At 39.0% G+C, this 25,009-nt stretch overlaps 1 protein-coding gene across 2 annotated transcripts in view; it reads right to left on the minus strand.

The window, feature by feature from the left end:
* Nucleotides 1-2,188: 2,188 nt before the first annotated feature.
* The window catches only part of LOC122540991 (visinin-like protein 1), a 113,648-nt gene continuing 90,827 nt past the window's right edge, over nucleotides 2,189-25,009 (minus strand). For both annotated transcript variants that reach the window (XM_043677402.1, XM_043677412.1), the window contains exons 3-4: nucleotides 12,423-12,638; nucleotides 2,189-5,212 (exon numbers count right to left, since the gene is read on the minus strand). In XM_043677402.1, the coding sequence (XP_043533337.1) occupies nucleotides 5,015-5,212; nucleotides 12,423-12,638 (414 nt within the window). In that variant the 3' untranslated portion in view covers nucleotides 2,189-5,014. The remainder of the gene's footprint in view (nucleotides 5,213-12,422; nucleotides 12,639-25,009) is intronic.

A 25,009-nucleotide genomic window follows, 5' to 3' on the forward strand; every position in this document is an offset into this window, starting at 1 on the left:
CATCCAAAATGCATCTTTTTTAAATGTTTGGTCATGAATGCTTCAACAATCACTGCCTGAATTTTCCTGTTCTGCAATTGCTGGCTGTAATGGCATGGTGGCTCAATGATTGGCACTGTTGCCTCACAACACCTCGAACCCAGGTTTGGATCCAGCCTCGGGTGACTACCTGTGTGGAGTTTGCACATCCTCCGTGTGTCTGTGTGGGCTTTCTCTGGGTGCTTCAGTTTCCAAATATGTACAGGTTCGGTATATGTACAGGCCCATAATGTCCAGGGATACTAAGGGGATTAGCCATGGCGAAGATAGGGGTGGGTCTGGTTGGGATGCTCTTTAGAGGGGTGAAGGTGACTAGGTAGACCAAATGGCCTGTTTCCACACCATAGGGATTCTATTCTATGACAAATATACGGTTGGTCTGCAGCATTTAACCAGTCTAACCTTTGACCCAAGAAAATGAGTTAGATTCGTCAGAATATGTACACTCCATTACTATCTTGCTGCAAGAATATGAATCTAGTTCAATGTACCCAAGATAAATTGGAAGGACTATTAAAGTGTTTTGATTGATGGGCCTCATGGTATTTGCTGGATCATGAACAATAGATTGGTGTTCTGCAACTTACTCACTCCTCATTGTTACCTTTTGCTACCTGCAAGGTGGATAGTTGTTTTTGATTCATGCATGGATACACAAATAGTAATTTAACATGTTAGCTGTTTGAGCTTACCTTCTTTTGCCAATAGATGAACGATACAATGTGATATCTGGTAAATGCATTATCTTTAAAAGATGTGACACCACTACTGTTATCTGTACATGACACAATGCTTTTAATTATAAAGTGAGATTTTCACACCATCTAAATCCATGTAAATTAACCAAAAGAAATGACAAATATGGTTTTCATGGTAAAGTATGTCCATGCCACTGTTTATTTGTTTCACATAGTAGCACAATTTCATTTTAACAGTTCTGGGTTTTGTTTTCTGCACAATTTCATTTAGAAGATATATTAATGATTTATGTATCGATTCATGACATTTATAAAAGCCATAACAAACATATAGGTACTGCACCGAACACTTTTACCAACATTTTGTTCACATTGCATACATAAAAGGGTAAGGTTTGGTAAGCTTTATTCATTATCTTTGTCAGAATAGATAAATCCTGTCTGGTTAAGTAAAAACATAACTTTACAGGTTCAAACCCTAAAAAGGGTAGTTTTCCAATTACACACTGTCAGTTCGCAGTCTTACCCGCTGAGAGTCCATATCGAAATTTTGTGCAGACCAATCGCATTTTTCTGCTTTGCGCTCCTACTGGATTAAAGGTGACTTGTTATTTTTAATGTCATAATTTCCGTGTCTTTAACATCGTCAAGATTTGCATTCTAAGCTCTAGATTACCAATTGATCTATTAAAGAGAAGTATATTCTAAAAATGTCTCCATAGTTCTAAATGTAAGAATGTTTATATCTATATACTGTTGACCTACAATTGCTATTGTACAATCTGGAACCAAGAATTGTGTGAAACTTTGTCTTCACTGGGTTTGAGCTTTTTATGTTGCATTCCTGGATCCACATATGCCAATACAGCAGTAAACTGACTGCTTTGAATTTATTTCTCATTGGTATATTCGAATATCTATTCACACTGCCAAGGTAGCTTAGCTTTCTAACAGGAGTTAAACCAATGGGACAATGCAGTCAGCAGCACCATATTATAAAGAGATGAATGCTTTTAAAGTTAAAAATCACACAACACCAGGTTATAAGTCCAACAGGTTTAATTGGAAGTACTAGCTTTCGGAGCGACGCTCCTTCATCAGGTGGTTGTGGTATCGCACAACCATCTGATGAAGGAGGGCACTCCAAACGTTAGTGCTTCCAATTAAACCTGTTGGACTATAACATGGTGTTGTGTGATTTTTAACTTTGTACACCCCAGTCCAAAACCGGCATCTCCAAATGATGCTTTTAAAGCGAATGCCTGGATAGTGGAACAACTATTTATTTGGGTGAAGTTCAAATATTTTTCAAGCCTCTCCATGACCGACGGAAGGAGAAGGATTAGGCAGAAAATAAGAGAAGAAAAGTTTGATGATACAAATAAGGTTCTGTGAACATAGTAGCGCAGTTGATATATTCCCCTCCCTGTTTAACAGATGTCTAAACTACGTGTGCAATTGCACAAAGAAAGGTCTCCAATTTCATGCTGAAAGGCACCATTTCCAGAGAACAGCAGCATACTAGTTTGCCAGCAGGTGGTAAGCATGTTGAATACAAAGTACACAGCTGAAAGAAACACTTAACAGAGATTATGAAGAAAGCACAACCAGCAGCACCATATGAGTTGTGCATGTCCCAATGATTCCTTGCTACAACGTACTTTGCATTTTCATACAAACTTCTCACCAAACTAAGTTTTAATGTCAACTTTACAGGTTACTTTTGGTTGCATCTCATGCATATACCTCTAACTTGTAGATACAAAGTAGAATCAAAAATATTGCGAGACTCTCATTTCTCAAGGCCATATATCTTGGTTTAGGAATAAACAAATCTGCAAAACTCCCAGTCAGTTACTGAAACCCAAATTGGATTATAGCTGTGTACCAGTTGGCCATTGTGTATGAGCACCAATGATGACCTTGCAACCAGACACTACTTTGAAAGTGTAATCCTGAAGATGCAGAGGTGCCTGCTTGGCCAAAGACTCAGCAAAAATGCACACATTTATTGAAATTCCCAAGGTACTTAAGTTGAGCTACTTGAGTATGCATGTGGTCAGTGAATCTGGGTGATTTACACGATCTTACATAAAATGAATACATCCTCTGAAAATGCTTGCTGTCCTCTAACCTGTGAGGGCAAGAGAAATTATAAAAGAACTGGCCATCTGACCAGTTCTGACTTTTGAATATTGTGGTAAAATTCCCTTGAATAGACATTACTAAGACAAAATTTTTTTTTTTAAGAAAAATGAGATGAAAAGACCAGTTAAAACAACCCTAGAAAACATTTATGTCATTGTTGTACAAGAGCAGAACTTCAGCCCCCAATTTATAATGTGTTGTTAATGTAATAGCATATCCCAAAGTACTTCAGAGAAATGTTACAGTGATCCATTGAAGAACACATGAGGAAAGATGGCTAAAAACATTGGTAAAAAGGTACGTTTTCAAAGAATGTTATAGAGTCTTAGGCAAGGTCTTCCAGGGTTTAGGGCTTGATAGAGGAATTGAAATTGGGATGCAGAAAAGGCTACAGTTGAAACACAAATTTATTTGGAGGTTTTGCGGCTGGAAGAGAACTGAGAGGCGGGAACAGTTGAAGACATGGGAAATATGACAGGACTAGAATTTTAAAATCGAGATGTTGCTTAACTGGGCTCCAGTGTACAAAGGAAAGATGGGTAAACTATCTCCCCAGGACACAGTTTAAATAGGAGACATGTAACTTAAGTACTGCTCAACTTTCCCAATGGTAAAATATTGGAGGCCAGCTAAGTGTGCGTTGGAATGGTTAAGTGTGTAAGTAACAGAAGTTTGAATGAGTGTTTCAGCAGCAGATACGCTGAGGTAGAATTTCTGATGTGGAATAGACATAGTCATATTAGAAACATCATGCCTTGCTTCAGCAATGATGCAAACTCTTGTTTGAACACATCTCATACTGTGGCATTATTTCACAATTAAAATCATTTAAATGGCTAAAAATCATCATGACCAGGTGGCTGAAATAAAAATGAATGCTGGTGCATTTTCTTGTATGGTATGGGACACTGTGTAGAGTATACTTCCCTGTTAAACCAGTTTAGCAATGCAAGGGAGAATGTTGGGAAACAGCATTATCAAGAATGACTCCAACTGTTTTCAAGTGAGTTACAAATTATGGTACAGTTATTTTAGCATTGACATTAGATCAAAAGCAAGATTTCTTAAATACCACATTTCATGAAGTAGTAAACAAAACAAGGCTTTATTTCTCCCCTTTTAAAAAGGATAGTATGTTTTGTGACTTAAAACCTACTGATGCAGTTTGACATTTTTCTTCTCTCTCCTGACATGACATTCATTAAATGACATCAATTAAAATGTCTATTGTATTTTTATGAATAAAAGTCTCAATTGCCAATAAGGTGCAAGTGGAAAAGCTGTAAAAACAGTTTAAAAATTCGCTATCACATTTTTTCATAGCTGGTGACAATTTATAAAGTGGAGTTGCTACTTTAGGTATTGCAGGAAAAAGCTAAGCTGAGGCCAGAGACACTTACCAATGGATATCCTTAATTGCCTGTTCCTAAAAATCGTCTTGTCTGTTGAAGAATTTGTTGAGCGCCACGTTTGAGTAACTCGCTAATTATAGATGCTGAATCCATTTTCTGCTAAATATTGCTGCAGTTTTCAGAGGTATTTAGTCTTTTCTCAATGACATTTCAAGATTCAAAGAACTGAGGGAAAAACTTCACTGGACACTAATAGCATTCATTTTTGTGAAGCAAGTTAGTTTGTAATGCTAACTGTTCTCTGATCATATATTCCATCACCAATATTGCCAAGAATTAATGTTTCAGATCTGATACAATGATTAGAGGAAAAGAAATAGTTTATTATAAACAGGTTCTTTGACATGGGATTTTAGTTTCATTCCCAATAAGTGAAACACATTGCAAGCCCCAGTGGAACATGAACAATAATAGCTTATTTTAATGCAACACGATACTGATAAACAGGCCTCCAAAGAATGAATTTAAGATGGTAATGAAATTGCGCACACTTCACTTTTGGCAGTTTTCATATTAATTTAAACCTTTTTTTGCATATGACATTCTCATGCACACAAGTGTTTCAACACAAGAAGCAAGTCCATTTAAAGATAGTCCAAGCACTTTGTTTTTGTGTGTGTGTGTGTGTGTTTTTGTGTGTCTGTGTGTGTGGATGTAGCTGCAAACTGAATGAAACATCTGAATTTTGTGCAGTCCATTATATGCATTACTGACGGCTCATTTCTGAATGTCACATTGCAGGAGTAACACAATTGAAGGATCACTCTTTGCTGCTTCTTTGAATTCATCCAATGTAATCTGGTCATCATTGTTCTTATCCATCTTACTGAAAATCTTGTCAACACGTTGTTCTGGCGTCAAACCGTCTTCATTCATTTTCATCATTATGACAGTTCCCACCATTTTATATATAGCCTTCATAGAACACACGCAAAAAATTATTTAATTTAAAGTGAAAATCAAAGCAAAACATACATTTTGTACTGTTTTGAAATGTGTGCTCTAACTACATGCTTCAAGTATATAGAACACATCTGGAGCAATCAAAGTGAAGTTCATAGCTTTTAAGGAGAAGACAGATAAATGAGGGAAGGTGACAGAAACAAATTTATGTTGATAGGGTCAGATCAGGTAGGGTGGACTGAGGTTCACAAACAGCATAAGCACCATCATTGTACTGCTGCGTTGAACAATTTGTTTCTGTGCTCTCAGTTTTATGTAATTGTCGGCAATGACTCAGGCTTTCACTCTTATTAAACCTGAGACATTAAGTGAATTAAAGAACAGAATAACACATGCTGTAAGGGGGTTATTAATGTATAACACTTGATATCTGACAGCAATATTTGACATGTTTATAAATTTCAACAGGATATCGGACCGGATTATCTTAAATGTTCACACTTTAGTTTTATATAGAGCTTGCATAGTGCAGCATTAATTTCCTGTGATGCAAAATGGTGCAATTTAAGTTCACACCTGCTTTCCCTTCACACATAACCTTCTTCCTTTCAAAAAGGGAACTATTAAGTTAAAGCCAATCACTTTCCCAAGGTGGGGGGAGGGGGGTGAGAGAAAAGACAGGATGACTCACTCTATTACATTCTTTAGCTAGTGAATTTCAACTACCATTGACAAAACCACATTCCCATTTGTCTATAATGGGCTATGTCTCATACTGAGTGAAAAACAAAGAGAAACAGAAACCTGGATTTTAAAGGAGCTGCTGATTGCTGCTCCTGTCCCTAAATTTCTCCACTATACCCTGGCTCTGCATTCTAGAGTGGATTTCCAAACTCAGGCTCTTCAAACCATTGGGGTGTTTCTTCGTAATGCAGGATTGTCCTGCGAAGCTAGGTCAACCACTTTTTTATTACACAAACTACTCTATTCGGTTAAGTCTTCATTAATGAACCAACTGTAAGTCTTTGGGGCATTTAAACATTTGTAGAGTATTCGTAAATGAGTGTGAGTGGGGTAGCTGGGAAACTGCCATCCTAGAAGGTGGCAGTGATTAGTGGCAGTCTGCTAGGGCAGCTCTGTTTGGAATAGCGGTGTGGTAGACTGGCAGTGGGATAGGGTGGTATTGAGGTAGCATGGTGAAGTTGGGTCAAGGATTTGGAATGGTGGGCAGCATTTCCTCCACATTTCTCTCTGGCTTAGAAGGTGTCTGAGGTCCGTACATAAAGTGACCTCTGGAAATGGAGGTCGATGCCATGATCAGTGTGCTGGATTTGGGTGGGGTTGGGACGGGGGGGGGGGGGGAAACGTGGGAGTGAGGAAACTGGTGAAATCCGAGTTCATCCCGAGTCAGGTGGTAAGGAGGGTGTCAGCGGTTTGGTCGGGGGGAGTAGAGGCTGGATTAAAAAGTGGTGTGGGGTAGATGCATCGGTGTTGGAGACACATTTCAGTTGCAGGAGTTAAGCATGGTTTTAATTTGTCTGATGTTAGGCATATTTCTCCTCAGTAAGTCAGAGTTGAAGAAATTCACACATGGTCTAAGGAGCTGGGAAATTGCTCATAATAAGTATAACTTCCCATCGAATTCCCACAGAATTGATGAAGTGGGACTTTTTGGAGGTACTAATGTGTAACTTTGGTGGGTGGATGTTGGTGGGGGGGGGTGGGCGGGGAGTGTTGGGGTAAGGGCAGGGAGACATCCAATTTTACATGATCCACAGACCGCAAGATCTGGATTACTTACTAGACTAATGATACTAACCCTGAAGGTTTTGATTCTATGGAGTAATTCATTTATTCATATTCTTCTATCACCTGAATTGTTCTCATACTGTACAAAAGACCAATTTACTCTATTTATTAAATACTTGAGATTTCAACCACACTATCCACAACTTTATTGCCATTTTAGGCACAGCTTACAAATCACCCCAGTCAGATAAAAGTAATCCCAATGTGGAGACACAACACACGATCTGTGAGCCAAGAAGTGTATTTGTAGGTAGAAGATTGTTGCACCAAACCTCTTTCCTTTGACCAGGTCAAGGCACCTAATGGGTTTATAATGGTGGGGGGAAATCAATCACTGAGCTGACACCATGATAACTATCCAGTGCAAGTACATGAAATTATGAGACAGTGTTAAGAAGACAATGAAATCTATAGATCTAGATCTACATTCCATAGATCCTAAGATGTTTTGCAGTATCCTCATCCAAGCCAGAATTACACATCAGAGTGGGTAGAGTTTAATGCAGTTTCTAACTTTAACCCTTTCTTTACTATAAAGAACTGAAATGATCTATCTTAGGAACACAGGCAACAACAGATGAAAAATAGACCATGATCTATCTGGTTCACAATCCTGATTAGTCACAGGATGCAATAATGAGGTACACTGGCTGGAAAATTGTCCTGTAAAGGTGCAAACAATGAATGAGTTGCATTGACATCACTGGCAGCTTCTTTGACTCATGATCCTAATTCTACAAAGAGATCATTTAATGACTTTGGGGCTGTTGGAGTGTATGTTGAAGTAGGTAACAGGGGATGCATCATGAATCTACATCTACCATCAGCTGTACGTGCTTTTGGGCCAAACTATCCATGATTTATTTGACCACATGACCAGCCCAAATGAATTTCCCATGTGTGCAACTGGTGTGCAGCACACAACCAAAACATTGTGTCAATAATAACTCAGCATTTACACATGAGTGGAAATACATAGCAATATCAATACTGGCACGTTGTCAGGGTTTGAAAGTTCATTTCTTCAATTTTCCACAAGGTTGATGAAGCAATCAATATCAAAGAGATCAATACGATGGTTTTCCTATTTTTTTTAAAATGGTTTTTTGAACACTAAGTAGAGATGCAGGAGGCTGGGAGAGAACACACCGAGCCAGGTAGCATCAGGAGATGGAGAAGTCAACATTTTGGGTATAAACCTTCTTCAGGACTGGGGGTAGGGGTGAGGGGAGCTGCAGCTAAGGGGATGGGGAGGTGGGGAAGGCTTTGGGTGGGGAGAGGGGCAGAGTGGTGAGGTGGTGATAGGTGAACAAAGGTAAAGGGTACAGGCTGATTAGTCAAAGAACAAAGAACATTACAGCACAGGAACAGGCCCTTCGGCCCTTTAAGCCTGCGCCGATCCAGATCCTCTATCTAAACCTGCCGCCTATTTTCTAAGGATCTGTATCCATTTGCTCCCTGCCCTTTCATGTATCTGTCTAGATACATCTTAAATGATGCTATCGTTCCTGCCCCTACCACCTCCACTGGCAATGCATTCTGGGCACCCACCACCCTCTGTGTAAAGAACTTTCGACACATATCTCCCCTAAACTTTTCCCCTCTCACTTTGAAGTTGTGACCCCTAGTAATTGAGTCCTCCACTCTGGGGAAAAAGTTTCTTGCTATCCACCTTGTCTATACCTCTCATGATTTTGTAGATTTCAATCAAGTTCCCCCTCAACCTCCCTCTTTCCAATGAAAATAATCCCAATCTATGCAATCTCTCCTCATAGCTAGCACCCTCCATACCAGGCAATATCCTGGTGAACCTCCTCTGCACCCTCTCCAAAGCATCTACATCCTTTTGGTAATGCGGCAACCAGAACTGTACACAGTATTCCAGAGTGGCCGAACCAAAGTCTTACACAACTATAACATGACCTACCAACTCTTGTACTCAATACCCTGTCCGATGAAGGAAAGCATGCTGTATGCCTTCTTGACCACTCTACTGACCTGCATTGCCATCTTCAGGGAATAATGGACCTGAACACCCAGGTCTCTCTGTACATCAATTTTCCCCAGGACCTTTCCATTTATTGTATAATTTTTAATTCTTTTTCCAAAGTTTTGTCTGTCTTCAGTCACCTAGACCTTATGTACAGATCCTTTTTCCTCTTCGTTAGTCTCACAACTTCACCTGTCATCCATGGTTCCCTCACCTTGCCATTTCTATCCCTCATTTTTACAGGAGCATATCTCTCCTGAACTCAAATCAACCTCTCTCTATAAAAGCCTCCCATATATTGAATGGGATTTCCCTTCAAACAGCTGCTCTACATTCCCCAGCTCCTGCCGAATTTTGGTATAGTTGGCTTTCACCCAATTTAGTACTCTTCCTTTAGGACCACTCTCGTCTTTGTCCATGAGTATCCTAAAACTTATGGAATTGTGATCACTATTCCCAAAGTAATCCTGTACTGAAACTTCAATTACCTGGCTGGGCTCATTTCCCAACACTAGGTCCAGTATGGCCCCTTCCCGAGTTGGACAATTTACATACTGCTCTAGAAAATCCTGCTGGCTGCTCCTTAAAAATTCTGCTCCATCCAATCCTCTAACACTAAATGAATCCCAGTCAATGTTGGGAAAATTAAAATCTTCTATCACCGTCACCATGTTGTTCCTCCTTCTTTCTATGATCTCTCTACATATTTGTAACTCTATCTCACAATCACTGTTGGGAGGCCTGTAGTACAGCCCCAACATTGTTACCACACCCTTCCTATTTCTGAGCTCTGCCCATATTGCCTCACTGCTCGATTCTTCCATAATGCCCTCCTACAGCACAGCTGTGATATCTTCTTGACCAGTAATGCAACTCCTCCACCTCTTTTACCTTGTTCTCTATACCACCTGAAGCATCGATATCCTTGGATATTTAGTTGCCAATCATGCCCTTCCCTCAACCAAGTCTCAGTAATAGCAATAACATCATACTCCCAGGTACTAATCCAAGCCCTCAGTTCATCTGCCTTACCTATTATACTTCTTGCATTAAAACAAATGCACCTCAGACCACCTGTCCCTCTGTGCTCATCCTCTGCTCCCTGCCTACACTTCCCCTTCATTATCTAGTCGATAGGAGGAATTAATCAGTTTGCTGGCTGGAAAGAAAGGTCAGTAAGTGGAATGGATGGGAGGAGGAAGGGTTGGAAAGGGTGACGGGGGATGGGGAGGGAAGTTATTTGAAATTGGAGAACTCAACGTTGAGCCCTCTACCTGTGTTCACCTATCACTTCATCACTCCGCCCCTCTAACCACCTAAAACCCTCCCCCACTCCTCCCCCCATTTATCTGCAGCTCTCCTTACCCTCACCCCCAGTCCTGAAGAAGGGTTATACCTGAAGTGTCGACTTCTCCGTGTCCTGATGCTGGCTGACTTGCTGTGTTCTTACAGCCTCCTGCCTGTCTACTTTGGATTCCAGCGGTTTTTGTTTTGTCTCTTCTCTGAACATTAAACATTGAACATTGAACAACCAAGTGGAAAAATAATAATTTTTCTGTTCCAAGTCTTGAGTTTACTCGGAGCAGCAGCAGGACCAGAGTGGAACAAACCTAAATCCAGGGGCAAAGCTCCTCAGATGATACCGGGGCTAAAAAGTGACAAAGGGTAAAAGGATTGGCTGATTGGGAACCAATTTTAGAGACTGATTGATAGTACAGGGATCCAAGGTAAGTTGGCAAACTGGGTGGAAAATTTGTTTGCAAACAGGAGGCAAAGGCTGATGGTGGAAGGTTATTTTGTAATTGGAAGCCTGTGACCAGCAGTGTATCGCAGGGATTGGAACTGGAACCTTTCTGTTTGTTATGTGCATTAATGACTTGGATGTGAATGTAGAACATATAACTAGTAATTTTGCAGATGACAGAAAATTTTGTGGTATTGTTGACAGTGAAGAGAATTAACTCAGTTTACACTCTGATACCAATCAGCTGGTAAATTGGACAGAAGCATGGCAAATGGAATTTAATCCCGACTATTGTGAGGTGATGCATTTTGTAAGGTCTTAATATTGGTTAAGCGACGGATGAAATGCTGTGTGCATTTCTGGTTGCCACACAATCAGAAGGACATGATTACATTGGAGACAGTGCAGAGGAGATTCACCAGTATATTGCCTGGGATGTAAAGTCTCAGTTATGAAGGGAGACTGGATAGACTGGCATGGTTTGGAGGTGCCGGTGTTGGACAAAGTTAAAAAGCACACAACACCAGGTTATAGTCTAACAGGTTTATTTGGAAGCACTAGCTTTCGGAGCGCTGCTCCTTTATCAGGTGGTTGTGGAGGCTAAGGTCATGCTCACAGAATTTATAGCTGAGGATTTGTCAGTCTGACATAGCATTGAGACACAGACAAACTTCACACTTATTGTTAAAAATCTGAGCTAATTTGAGAATGTAATTTAAAATAAATTCTGGGATTTACATATCAAAGAACAGAAATCAGCATATCTCAATCTAAAATTGTTTACTGCATCACATCTCCATGACACTGGACCCCTTTAGCTATAAATTCTGTGAGCATGATCTTAACCTCCGCAACTACCTGATGAAGAAGCGACGTTCCGAAAGCTAGTACCTCCAAATAAACCTCTTGGATAGGCTGGGTTTGTTTTCCTTGGAGTAGAGGAGGCTGAGGGGGGATCTGGTTGAGATACGCAGAACTATGACATACATAGACAGATTAGGTGGTCAGAACATATTCCCCATGGCCAGTGTGTCTAAGGTCAGAGGGTACAAGTTTAAGGTAAATGATTTAAAGGAGATCTGAGGGGAAAATAAAAAATCACTCCTATATATAGAACATGCTACCTGAGACAATGGTGGAGGTAAATGCTTGTGTTAGATTTAAGAAGCATCTTGATGAGTATTTAAAATGCCAGGGCATAGCAGGAGATAAGTGTGGTTCGGTGTTTGGTTTTTGCCTTTTCATTTAATATTGGCAAAGACATAGTTGGCCAAAGGTGTATGATTTCATTGGTCATGGTGTTTATCATAGGTATGTTTATACTTAAATTGCAGGGGAAAATGGCAAGTCTGACTGCTTTGTATTTGACCTAAAACAGTGAGATACAATATATAAATAAATACAAGTTAGTGGATATTGAAGAACAGAACTGTAGAGATTTGTACGAGGTCAACCAGGTGGAGAAAATAGAATGAGTTCCCTGACTGGGGCTGGTCCAATCAGGCTGCCTTGGCTGACAGATACAAACAGTGGTGTCAGGGTCTCTGCTCACTCTAGAAGCTGCCTCTGAGATGTCTGCATCAGTGTCACTTACGATGCACGGTAAATAATAGTGACTTAGTGACAGGATACCTGACTTCATGAAGTTATTTCAAGAACTTTGTGGAACATTTTCTTACCTCTATGATCTCCAACATTTCAACTCTTGTAATTTTACCATCACCATCTAAGTCATACATGTTGAAAGCCCAATTTAGCTTCTGTTCAAAGCTGCCTCTTGAAGTGATAGAGAGAGCGCAAATAAACTCTCTGAAGTCGATCGTCCCATCACCGTTTTTATCAAAGGTTCTGAAGGCATGTTGAGCAAACTTGGATGCATCTCCATATGGGAAAAACTGTAGAGAAAGAGTATGTGTGCATTAATAAAGAATTCAAAACAGGATTCATTTTCAGTTATGTTTAATGTACAATAGATTTGATTCACTATAAAAGTTGATGATAATTATCTTAGGAAATTTCAGATCATCATCCCATATTGTTCACCCAAGTGTAAGCTTCTACTCCTTTACTCAGTAGAGACTGAATGAGAAGGTGGCCCATGTTAACTTCTAACTCCAAAATACACATTTTTAAAAGAATACTGTTGCAGCCAGAAAATGACTGCAGATGTAAAATCAGAGATGTTCAATTAACCTCATTCTCTTACTCTTTTATAGCCTCTAAGATTTTCCCTTCAAGTATTTACTCGAGTCTGAATCTGCTTCTACCTGCTTCAGCAACAATATTCCAGAGAGCAACAACTTCCTGTGTAATACTACGTTCCCTGCTCTTGTCACCTCTAATTCCTTTGCTAAAATCTGAGTCCATTCGTTACCAACATTTCTGCCTTGGAAACATTTTCTCCTTATTTACTGTTATCAAAACATTTCATGGTTTTGGCGCATGATTTTGAACCTTCCCTTAACCTTTCTGCTCTGAAAAAAGTAAACTGAGTTGTTTTAGTCCTTCCATATCACCAAAAGTCTTTTATCCTTTCAACTGGGTTGATAATGTTTTTCCGCACCTCTCCCTGTTTTTGATATACTTCCATAAGTCTGGTTCCCAGCTGGCCACAATATTCCAGGTGAGCTCTAATCAGTGATGTATAAGGCTTAAGCATAATTTCCACTTTTATATACTTGTATTCATAAAGCTAGGGTTGTATGTGCCATTTCAATATATTGCTAAATGTGCCTTGCTCCCCTCAATGCCTATAAGTACATGTCCAAATTTCTATGCTCCTGTGCCCATTTTGAAATTGTTCATATCACCTCTACTCATTCTTCGTAACATCACTTCATATTTCCTCGGGTTAAATTTCATCTGCCTTTTATCATTACGTCTATCTCCCGGCATCTGGTACTATTCTCTTTACAGTTTGCTTCTATTCTATGTTTTGTGTCAACTGCAAGTTTTGAAATTATGCCATGGATATCCAGGTTTAGGTCATTACTACATACTATAATACTTAGGCAGAATCCTTTGCAAGTTGCTGAAGTTAGACCTCTGATTATTCCTTGTGCTTCTCCACTGATATTGTTGACTTGATGGCATTACGATCATTGTTTCCCAGACGCTTCCAGACTTAAGCACCTTCCACTTTCATCTATCACTCTCCTGAACTGGCTCCAAAACTATTTCCTCCCTCATGAATAAGGAATGTTTGCAGGGATATTGGCCAAGAGCTGGTGGGTGGGACTAGTTTACTTTGGGATTATGGTCGGCATGGACTGGTTAGACCAAATGATCTGTTTCTGTGCTGTATGACTCTATGACTCTGTTAGAAACACACTGATCTAGAAAGTCCTCTTGTACACTCTTTCAAGAATTCTGTCTTCCCTTTGTCGTCACACCATCGCAGTCTTCTGAAGTTCATTAATTTGGCTGTAAATTTTACACCATTTGTTCCTCTATTCCCAATATGAATGAAAATTAAAACACAGTGATATGGTAGCCCCTTGAGTGTTTCTTAATCTTAACCAAATAGATTGAAGAAATTGGACTGTTCTCCTTAGAGAGAAAAAGGCAAATAGAAGATCTAGTAGAGCTTTTCAAAATTATGAATGATTTGGATAGAGTAAACAGGGAGAAGCTGTTCTTGTTGTAAAAGGAATAAGAACAAGAGAACACCAAATTAAAATAGTCTGCAGAAGAAACAAGGGGGAAGTGAGGAAACATTTTTTCACTCATTAGTTAGGGTATGGAATGTGCCGCCTGGAGGTATAGCAGAGGCAGCTTCAACTCAGGCAGTCAAGAGGGCATTGGATGATTATCTGGATAAAGGATATGGGGAAAAAGCAGAAGATTTCCACTCAGAACGATGCTCAATTAATGAGCTGGTGCAAGCATGATGGGCCAAATGGCCTCCATCAGTGCTATTACATTTTTGCAATTCTGTGAAACAGATTCTGTCTTTGATCACTCAACCACAATATTTAAAGATGAATCGCCTTAGGCTGCATATTCTCAAGTTGTAAAACTGCAGTCAACAAGTGATCAGACTTACAGCAGAAATATTTACTTTTTTCCAGAATCTCTCCCCCATTGTAGGATTCTTAAATTTGCAACTTTTGTCTGCACATCCAGTTTTATAACAGCATTACACTCCCACACATCCTTCCAAACTTCAGTACAGTGGTAGGACTTGTGAACTGAAGTAAATATTCAGCACAAACGCTCTTGAAAACGCTGAATAATGTTTTGAACACCAGGACAGCTAAGATATGGATCATATTATACATTCTATTTCTGCATCACCTCGGACCTCAATAAGGTAGTTTTATTTTATGTAGAATTATGATTGTTAACAAGTTATCCTTTCACAACAAAAGGTTTTCTGTGATGCTAAATCATATTGCCTATAAAAATGTATTTGACGGGTGAAAGGTGAGCTGTGGTGTCAGTCAAATTGTTCTCCAGAAGTTAGACTGGGTACTTAATCTTCTAACTTTTCTTGGGCAACTCGCTGCAGTGGAATCCTCTGAATTCTCCGATGTAAGTTGATACTTTTGGAGGGTTCCAAGTGTTGGTCATTGGAATTTTCAATATCCTGATCAATACTGTCCCGATGAGTGTAAGATAACATTGGGGATTCCATAAATTCTTGATGCATAACTCCCATCTACACAGGAAAATTATTATCTACTCATCAGAAAATCTGGGCCATTATTTGAAGCTTCGCTATTTTATTCAAAGTGCCAATCCACCTCATTGAATTGAATTGATTTTCCACCTTCGCATCATGTTTCTGGTAAAATTGGAAATGGGCCGATATGGTCAGCGCTCAGGTTTTTTAACACCATAGCCTCTCAATCTAACTCAACTGGGGGTTAAAATTGCTTCTTCGATACCTGGAAACACACAGTCCAATTATTGCTTGATAGTACAAAACCTAAGCGTTGCTAAAAAGAAAATTGCAATGAAAGCTCTTCATCTTACATTCATCGGGACAATAATGCAAGAAAACTAACTTTAGAAAGGAAAGAATAATTCACACAACATCAGTGTTGATTTGTTTGACTATGGTTGGCATGGAGATGCAGCAGGAACTGTCTCAGTTAACTGATTAAATTCAAGCCAGGCAAATCATTAACAACAGTTTAGTAAGTGTTTGATCTAAAAAATAACTTGTGTCAATGTACTTCTCAGACTTTCATATAACTATGATTGTTATATAAAATAATTAAAAGTTTGGCCAAATTACACTACCATTACAAATTATTCCTCTACATACCCAACTAATTAGTTATAAATCTAACCATAGAGCTCTTTACAAATTCAACTATAAATGGCATTATAATCCTAATCATGGAATGCAGTAACCAGTGGGATGTATTAGTTCACAAATGTGGCTAACCACCATTGTTTCGTGTGTGAGGAGGGATGAGCAGCAACTACATCCTTGACAGTGATAATCACATCACAGGAAAGAATAAAAGTCGTAACCACAGATATCATTATAATCGTAACCATAACATTTATGATATATTTTTCATGGATTCTATGCTTGAATCTAAGGTCAGAATTCATCATTGTCCTAACAATAGAATTGATTTCACTTCCAAAACACAGAATTCATTGTGGTCCAAATCACAGAATTTACTACTCCCATGCAAAATAACTTCTAAAGAAAATGAGTTAGGACACTACTGGCACAGGGCCTCTTGAGACTGAACACTTTCCATCATACCAATTATTTAGAAGTCAAGATGGGTGTATATTGATGGGTGTAGATTGTAATACACTGTGCATAACATCAACAATTTGAATGCCATCAGAGTTTTACCACTTTTTCAGGAGGCAACTGTTGTTGGTGCTAGCTGCACTAATATTTGATTGATTGATTTATTGTTTTCACATGTACCAAAATACAGTGAAAAGTGTTGTTTTCCATGCTACACAAGCAGATTAAACCACACAAAGTGCATCAGGGTAGTAGAACAGAATGCAATGTTACAGCTGTAGAGAAGGTGCAGAGAGAGAGAGATAGAGAGAACAGAATTAACATTGAAGAGGTCCATTCAAAAGTCTGATAACAGCGGGGAAGAACCTGTTCTTGAATCTACTCAAATGTGTATTCAAACTTTTATATCTTCTGCCCAACAGAAGAGGATGAATGAGAGTCTAAGAGACGTGGGAGAGGTCTTTGATTATGTTGGCTGCTTTCCCGGAGCAGCGGCAAGTATAGATGAAGTCAATGGATGGGGTGCTCATTTGCGTGATGGACTGGGCTATGTTCATGACTCTCTGTAGTTTCTTGTGGTCTTGAGAAGAGCAGTTGCCAAACAACACTGTGATGCATCCAGGTAGGATGCTTTCTATGCTGCATCTATAAAAATTGCTAGGAGTCCATGTGGACATGCAAAATTTCCTTAGCCTCCTGAGGAAGCAGTGACATTGTTGTGCTTTCTTGACCATTGTGTTGATGTGAGTAGACCAGGACATATTGTTGGTGGTCACCACTCCCAGGAACTTGATGCTCTCAATCATCTCCACCTCAGCACCATTGATGCAGACAGGGTGTGCCCTCCACTCTGCTTCCTGAAGTCAGTGACCAGCATCTTTATTTTGCTGACGTTGATAGAGTGATTGCTGTCTTTACACCATGCCGCTAAGCACTCAATGTCTTTCCTGTATTCTCTCTCGTTGCTGTTTGAGATATGACCTACAATGATGGTGTCGTCAGCAAACTTGTAAATGGAGCTGTGGAATTTGGCCACATTTCTCCAGAAAATGACGCATGATTTCAGAATTGAGTCTCAAATCCATAGGTTCTGAGATTTCAAAATTAGTGTGTTAATATATGTGAATGTATATTGCATTTATTTAAAATATTTCCACAGCAGAGATGAGTTAACACCTGTTGTAAAATATAATTTTATCAAGTGAGTGTTAGTACTGCATATAAAATGGCATACCAGATTAAACTTTTACAGCTTGCATTAGTCAATTCTGACAACATAACCCAGATGGTGAGCCTTGAGTCACATTAGCACAGGAACCATTGTGCTCTGAAGAATATTTATTCCTCTAACTTTCAATATTACTTAATACTTAAAAATGGTGGTGATGTGTCTATCTTTATACAGGTGTTAACAGTCAATATTAGCTGGGAATTTATGAATATACTAGAATTCAGTGGATAAAACAATCTTATGACCTTAATTTTACTTGATCATTTATTTTGTATTTGATCATTCTATCATCAAAGATAAAAGAAATAACAAACCTAATTCTGAACTGGGCAGGTGTGACGATAGTCTTCTCAATCTTCTTTTTGTTTGTAAAATGAATGCGGTTCTTTAAGACTTGTGCTCACAAATAGTCTACTATGTTTAGAATGATCTCTGTTGCTCTAAGTGCTTTCTGTACATCTGTAATGCTGAGGAACAATGGGGAGAACCTTGCTGAATGCAGAGTGGTGGGCTTGGATTTAGGGATGTGGCAAAATAGTGGGGCAGTGCATCAGGACAACTTCCCAAGATATTCCCATTACCCAGGGGGCTTCTTATATTTGGCTGGGAAATGGATTGGCTGCTCACTGAATAAAGGTTTAAGTAACAAACCAATTTAAATAACTGAGACAAACAGGCATACCATTGCCCAAAAAGGGGGCCACCAACAACAAAGGTCATACTTGCCTTAATGAGGAGCCTAATGCCTCATCCACTCCCAGATAATAATTTTATCCCTCCAGGGGCCTGCATTTTGAGGTGTTTCAAATAGATACCCTCAAGGGCTCTTACTTTTCTCACTGGGACTGCTGAAGCTCTAGAGCTGTCAGCCCTGCCATTATTGCCTGCAGTATAGAGAGCACTACAGATGGTGAGCATAGGTACGACCAATTAGGTGTCCACTTCTGGGAACATAGCTCCCCAATCTGGCTCTTGGCAAGTGGGGGTTTGGAGCTTCCACTGGTCCTGATACTGAAGTGCCCAATCCTGTTGGAAATTAATAGATCAAGAAAAGGTACAGAGGACAGGAAAAAAGGGTGATGCAGAAATATTAAATATTCTTCAAATTATAGACATGATTGAAAATTAAAAATAACTTTAAAAGAAACTTGCTTCATGGATATAGATCTCTGTGTTTAGTAGAAAAAAAACAAAGAAAATTGTCAGAAGTACCTGAAAAATGCTCTGATGACACACAAGAGAAGTCTAACCAGGATGTCCATGTGGCATAGATATTTTAAAAAATGAATAAGTGTAGCAATGTGCACTTAAATAAACCTCTAACTTAGCAGAATGTATACAGCAATGACATTTGTCGTATATTTTCCTGTTAATATCAGGTTCTTCCAGAAGATGCACAAATAAAAGCAGTTAGTTATTACTACATAATTTCAATTATTTGTTTAAATAATGACATTTGAGAAAAGAACAGTGAAAATTGTATATCTTTGTTAACAAAATATTGGGCTAACTTTCATCCATGTTCAAAATTCTATATAAACATAAGTTGTGGCTTTTGATTTGTATTCATGAAGAATTATTTATTAAAAAAGAACAAATACCAGTGAAATACTTATGCTGAGATTACTTGTGAACTATAAAAAATAAGGCTGAACTGAGAAATTACCATCCAGTTATCTTTCACTAATTGTGATGTAAAAGGATACCTCCCAAGTATTTGGACTTGAAGATGGACTTAAATGTGGGAATTTTCATTATGATTTTTGTGTTGGGATAACCCAACAGTCCATATATATATATTACTGGTAGAGAGTTAGAGCTATTCTTTTTCTGACAGCCTTATTGTAAGATTAGCTGCTGAATTTTCTTGATACTTTTCAGTTGTTAAATCAGGCTCATTCCAAGAGATGATTAATTTCACCATGTAGATATTTTAAAACAACCTATTCAGATGTGTCATGTGAAGGTTGTTGTGGTTCAGTGGTAATGCCCCGACCTCTGCGCCAGAAGGCCTGCATTCAAGTCTCAGCTACTGTAAAGGTGTGTATTAATATGTCTGAACATGTTTGATTAAAAGCATCTTAAGCTGTGTTATGGCACACCTCTAGAGCAGATGGGGCATGAACACAGGTCTTCTAGCCCAGAGATTGGAACACTACCACTCCACCTTGTATCCTGATATATAGTACTTGCATGTTGTTAACTGAACACTAGATGGCATCCGAAGTGCATAAGCACATGGACCTGGGGCTCTGCTTCAATTATGCCCCTTTTTTGCAACAGTGCATGTATCGCAAAATTTTGTAAGTTTTAACTGTCCATTCCATTCAGTGCAAGTCAAATTTCTAACACATTTTCCATTAATTATAAAAATACTGCATGAAAAATAAACCCTGCCTCAGGGCAAATTAATTGCCATTGGGAATTTCTGTCAATTTACAGTACCCTTGATTTCAGGATACATCTAAAAATGATGCTGGATATTTTGAGTTGAAGGCCAAAGAGTGGTAAACATTTACATGGACTTTACTAAAGCTTTTGACAAGGTTTTGCACAGTAGACTAATTAGTAAAGTTAGATCACATGGAATTCAGGGTGAGCTTGCCAATATGATACAAAACTGGCGAGACGGTAGAGGACAGAGTATAGTGGTGGATGGTTGTTTTTTGGACTGGAGGCCTGTGACTAGCAGTATTCCACAGGGATTGGTGCTGGGTCCACATTTGTTTGTCATTTATATAAATGAGTTGGATGAGAATATCGGAGGCAGGGTTAGTAAGTTTGTGGATGACACCAAAATTGGTAGTCTCACAGATAGTGCAGAAAGTTACCTAAGATTACAAAGAGATATTGATCAATGGGCTCAATGGGCTGAGGAGTGGCAGATAAAGTTTAATTTGGATAAATGTGAGCTATTGCATTTTGGCTAAACAAACAAGGGCAGAACTTATACAATTAATGGTAGGGTCATGGGTAGTGCTGTAGAACAGAGACTTAGGGGTTCAGGTGCAAGATTCTTTGAAATTCTCAATCACTGGTATACAAAGTGGTTAAGAAGTCATTTAACATGCTTGCCTTCATTGCTTAGACTTTTGAGTATAGGAACTGGGACATCATGTTCAGGTTCTACAGGATGTTGGTGAGGCCTCTTCTGGAGTACTATGTGCAGTTCTGGTCACCCTGCTATTGGAATGATATTAAATTGGAAAGGGTTCTGAAAAGATTTACCAGGATGATGCGAGGAATAGAGTTATAAGGTGAGGCTGGGACTTCTTTCACTGGAGCATAGGAGTTTGAGGGGTGATGTTATAGAGGTTTATAAAATTATGAGGAGCACAGAAAAAGGTGAATAGTCAAGATATTTTTCCTACCAGAGGAGTTCAAAACTAGGGGTCATATTTTTAAATTTTTAAAAGTTTTACAAAGGTCATGAGGAGCAACCTTTTTACACAGAGAGTGGTTTGTGTATGAAATGGCCGGCTGTAGTTATGACTGGATAGGTGAAAGTTCAAATAAGTTAGGCCTGTGGCACTGAATTCACCAATGGAAGAAACATGGAGGAGGTGACTATGCAGTCAAAAGTGGCAAAGGTTGCAGAGAAGTTGAAATGGATTCGAAGACACAGTCCACCACTGGCAACATATACAGCACTTAATTATGTTACAGATGCAGAAATGATGTGACTCAATTTCCCCCCTTTCCTTCATTTCAACTGACTTCAACGAGATTTTATTATAAAGAACTGGTAGCTGGTGGAATTTAAATGAAATTCATACATCTGAAATGTGGAGCTACTCTCAGTAATGGATATCGTTTACGGCTGTGAAAAACATATCTGGTTCATCATTTTCCTTACCTGGTCTGACCTACATTGTGTTTCTAGACTCACTGCAAAGTGATTGACTCCTAAGTGCCCTCTGAAATTGCCCAGGGAGACAATCAGTTCAAGGGCAGCTAGGGATAAGCAAAAGGAGCTTCCCTTGTCAGCAACACCCACATCCCATTCAAAGATAAAGGACAACTGACAAGGTTCTTTGCAGGTTTAACTTAAAAGAAACGCTAAATGTTTATTTTCTCAGCATCTACTCATTCATGCAAAACATACCCACAGTGGAAAAGAGATGTGGCACATGTACATATATATATATATTAAAGTATCAAAATGTCACTTCTATTACAAGTCTTTGAGGAGGAAACAATGCGGCCAGAGGATTCCTTCTCAGTTCCATGAAGACAATGCAAGTTTCTAGTGATTAAGTCTCAGTTTCTTAATCCAAGCAACAACAGGCTTTTGTTTTATTTCTAGTTGAAGATATGGTCAAGCCTCTAATGAAGAAAATGAACCAACATCTCTGCCTGTACTTAAACTTCAGGCCACGGTTTTTCCTTTTGTTGAGTGTAAAGTCTTCCTTCTTTAAGCTGTGTATGGCAGGCTATCCATCCTGGGCTGTCCTTTTGAATTAAGAAAGGACTTGTGATAGGAAATGCTTGTCATGTGTCTACAGGATTAGTGTATCCATTGTCCACACAAATACTCGGATGGACTAGGCAGTTTTCACAAACTACAGAATGTTTAATATTCCCATCAACGGTACCTTTATTTGCATTTCCATTTCCTTGAGACTGTTTAGTCGCATCAGATATTGTTATTTTGAATCACTTTAATTGGAATGGAGAGGGAGAGTCATCAGCACCTCGCAAGGTAGTTTGCATTTTAATTAACTTCCCAGAGACATCCCCAGAACATGAATTAATCCCTGTCTGTACAGACATTGGAAAATCAGGTCACCTGACAATCTTGAGTCTGCCAAGGTAAATTATCCATTTTCCAAGCTGATTTTTAGAAGTAAAATGCCTACCTTCTTCATAAATTGATGGGCCTGTGATGTGGGTTAAACTATATTTGATTTTCACAAAGAAACATTTGTTCAACTGTCAACTGTAAGCACTCATAGATTTCATAAATATCGTGTAAACATTGCATTTGTTAAGGGAACAGCCCAAGACTGTATTTCTGTTTCAGACGTGGAAACTGTCACGATGAAAACAAAACTCAGGTCTAATAATAGCGATGTAAACATCGAAATAGGAATCGGAAAGTTTGATTATTTAAAGAGTCACACAGCATGGAAACATACCCTTCAGTTCAACTCGTCTGCGCCAACCAGATATCCCAATCTGACCAAGTCCCATTTGCCAGCATTTGGCCCATTTCACTCCAAACCTTCCCTATTCATATGCCTATCCAATACTTTTTTTTAAACCAGCTTCCAATACTTTCTATAGCAGCTCACTCCATACATGCACCACCCTCTGCGCGATAAAGAGTTACTCCTCGGGTCCTTTATAAATGTTTCCCCTCTCACCTGAAATCTATGCTCTTGGCTACACAATTATTGTTATGTCAATAAATGTTTGCTGTGGCAAGAAAATTCCATCTTTAACATACTTTTGTATTTTGGATTTCCTACTTTACTATTACCATTAGATAGCATTGTTTAGTGCCCAGACATTTCACAGCACCTTTAACGAAGACAAATGTGCCAAGTTACTTCATAGAATTATGTAAACAATTTTATTTGATGAATAAATAGCCATGTATATAATGGAACATACCAAAAATTACTAGAGCTTACGAGAATATGCAGAATAAGTATTCAGTGAAAGTTTCAGACAAGAGTTCTTAAAGCAATTCATCTTATTAGTTAAACACGTTCTTTCCAGTAGCAAATAAAATCAATGCAAAATTGTTCTGGAGAGTAATTTAGTGCTAGCATAGTCAATGGAAATGGGTGATGTTGACATGTTCTAAAATATGAACCAAGTAGTGTTGTTTTCCAGAGACAGACCCACAAGAACTAGTATCTTTCCAGCAATGATGTGGAGGTGCCGTGTCAGACTGGAATGGACAAAGTTAAAGATCACACAACACCAGGTTATAGTCCCAACAGGTTCATTTCAAAGTACAAGCTTTCAGAATGCAGCTCCTTCGTCAGGTAGCTAGTGGGGCAGGATCATTAAACACAGAATTTATAGTAAAAGATCAAAATGTCATACAACTGATGCGAAATATTGAACAAACCTAGATTGCTGTTAAGTCTTTAATCACTTTGAATGGGGATGCAAGTTTCAATTCATTAGTATTGTTTTGAAAAATGTGGTGCTGGAAAAACACAGCAGGCCAGGCAGCATCCGAGGAGCAGGAGAATCGACGTTTCGGGCATAAGCCCTTCTTCAGGAATTGAAGAAGAATTGATTAAAGTTTGGTTACAAATAATATGAAGATATTTAGGACAATCAGTTTCTAAAGAATATTCTATCTCTAACATTTAAGTCTCGTAAGTTAGGCTCATGATTTTTCCAGAGTTATGAAGACTTTGCAGACTTCAAAATGACAGCCAGGAACCGGCCAATGCCCAATTCCAACAAGCAATTTCTTCCAGAAATAAAATGTTGACTCATACCTGGGGAAAGCCCAGTCTTAACCCAAACAAACTCAATGCCAGTCCATAGCATGTCAGTCAAGAATTTATGGGAATAGTTTTGAAAGGTGGCAAAGGCTGTATAACTGTCATGATGCAGAGCTATTAAATCCCTAGCCTTGTAAAAATTAGAAAAAAAAAACTAGACATTAGTGAGCATCAAAACAAAATTCTTCTTGCAGTTTGTTGATATTTCCCTAGTGGCTCTTAACGAATTTCTTCAGGAATTGATTCCTGAAGAAGGGCTTATGCCCGAAACATCGATTCTCCTGCTCCTCGGATGCTGCCTGGCCTGCTGTGTTTTTCCAGCACCACATTTTTCAAATCTGGTACTCCAGCATCTGCAGTCCTCACTTTCTCCTCCTCAATTCATTAATATGTAAATCCTAGAACTTCTTTCAAGTCACAGTCCTGAGATAACTTAAGGTTTATCAGTGTAAAAAAAGTGATATCTCAGCTCAGACAATGCATTAAAGGTGTGAGGTTAGAGTCTGTCGGTATCCCAACCTTGAGTCAGACTGGTTCTATTCCCAAAAGAGGAATTTATAAAATGTTACATGCACTGACTGCTTACAGATTGTGTGTTTTTTGAACAAAAATCATTCTAGTATCTGCAAATACAAATTCACCCCATAGACCTACGTGTGTATGTATGCGTGCGTGTGTGTGTGTTTGTGAGAGGGGGTCTTGCGTGTAATCGTGTGTAAGAGTGCGTGTATGAAAGTGTATAGTTAGTGGAGACACCTGTAGTGTGACGTGAACCTAAGATCCAGGTTGAGGTCATCCTCATGGGCACCAAACCTGGCTCAGTGACTCTGCATTGCTATGTAT

The sequence above is a fragment of the Chiloscyllium plagiosum genome, chromosome 3 (genome assembly GCF_004010195.1).
Source record: "Chiloscyllium plagiosum isolate BGI_BamShark_2017 chromosome 3, ASM401019v2, whole genome shotgun sequence".
NCBI classification, from domain to species: domain Eukaryota; kingdom Metazoa; phylum Chordata; class Chondrichthyes; order Orectolobiformes; family Hemiscylliidae; genus Chiloscyllium; species Chiloscyllium plagiosum.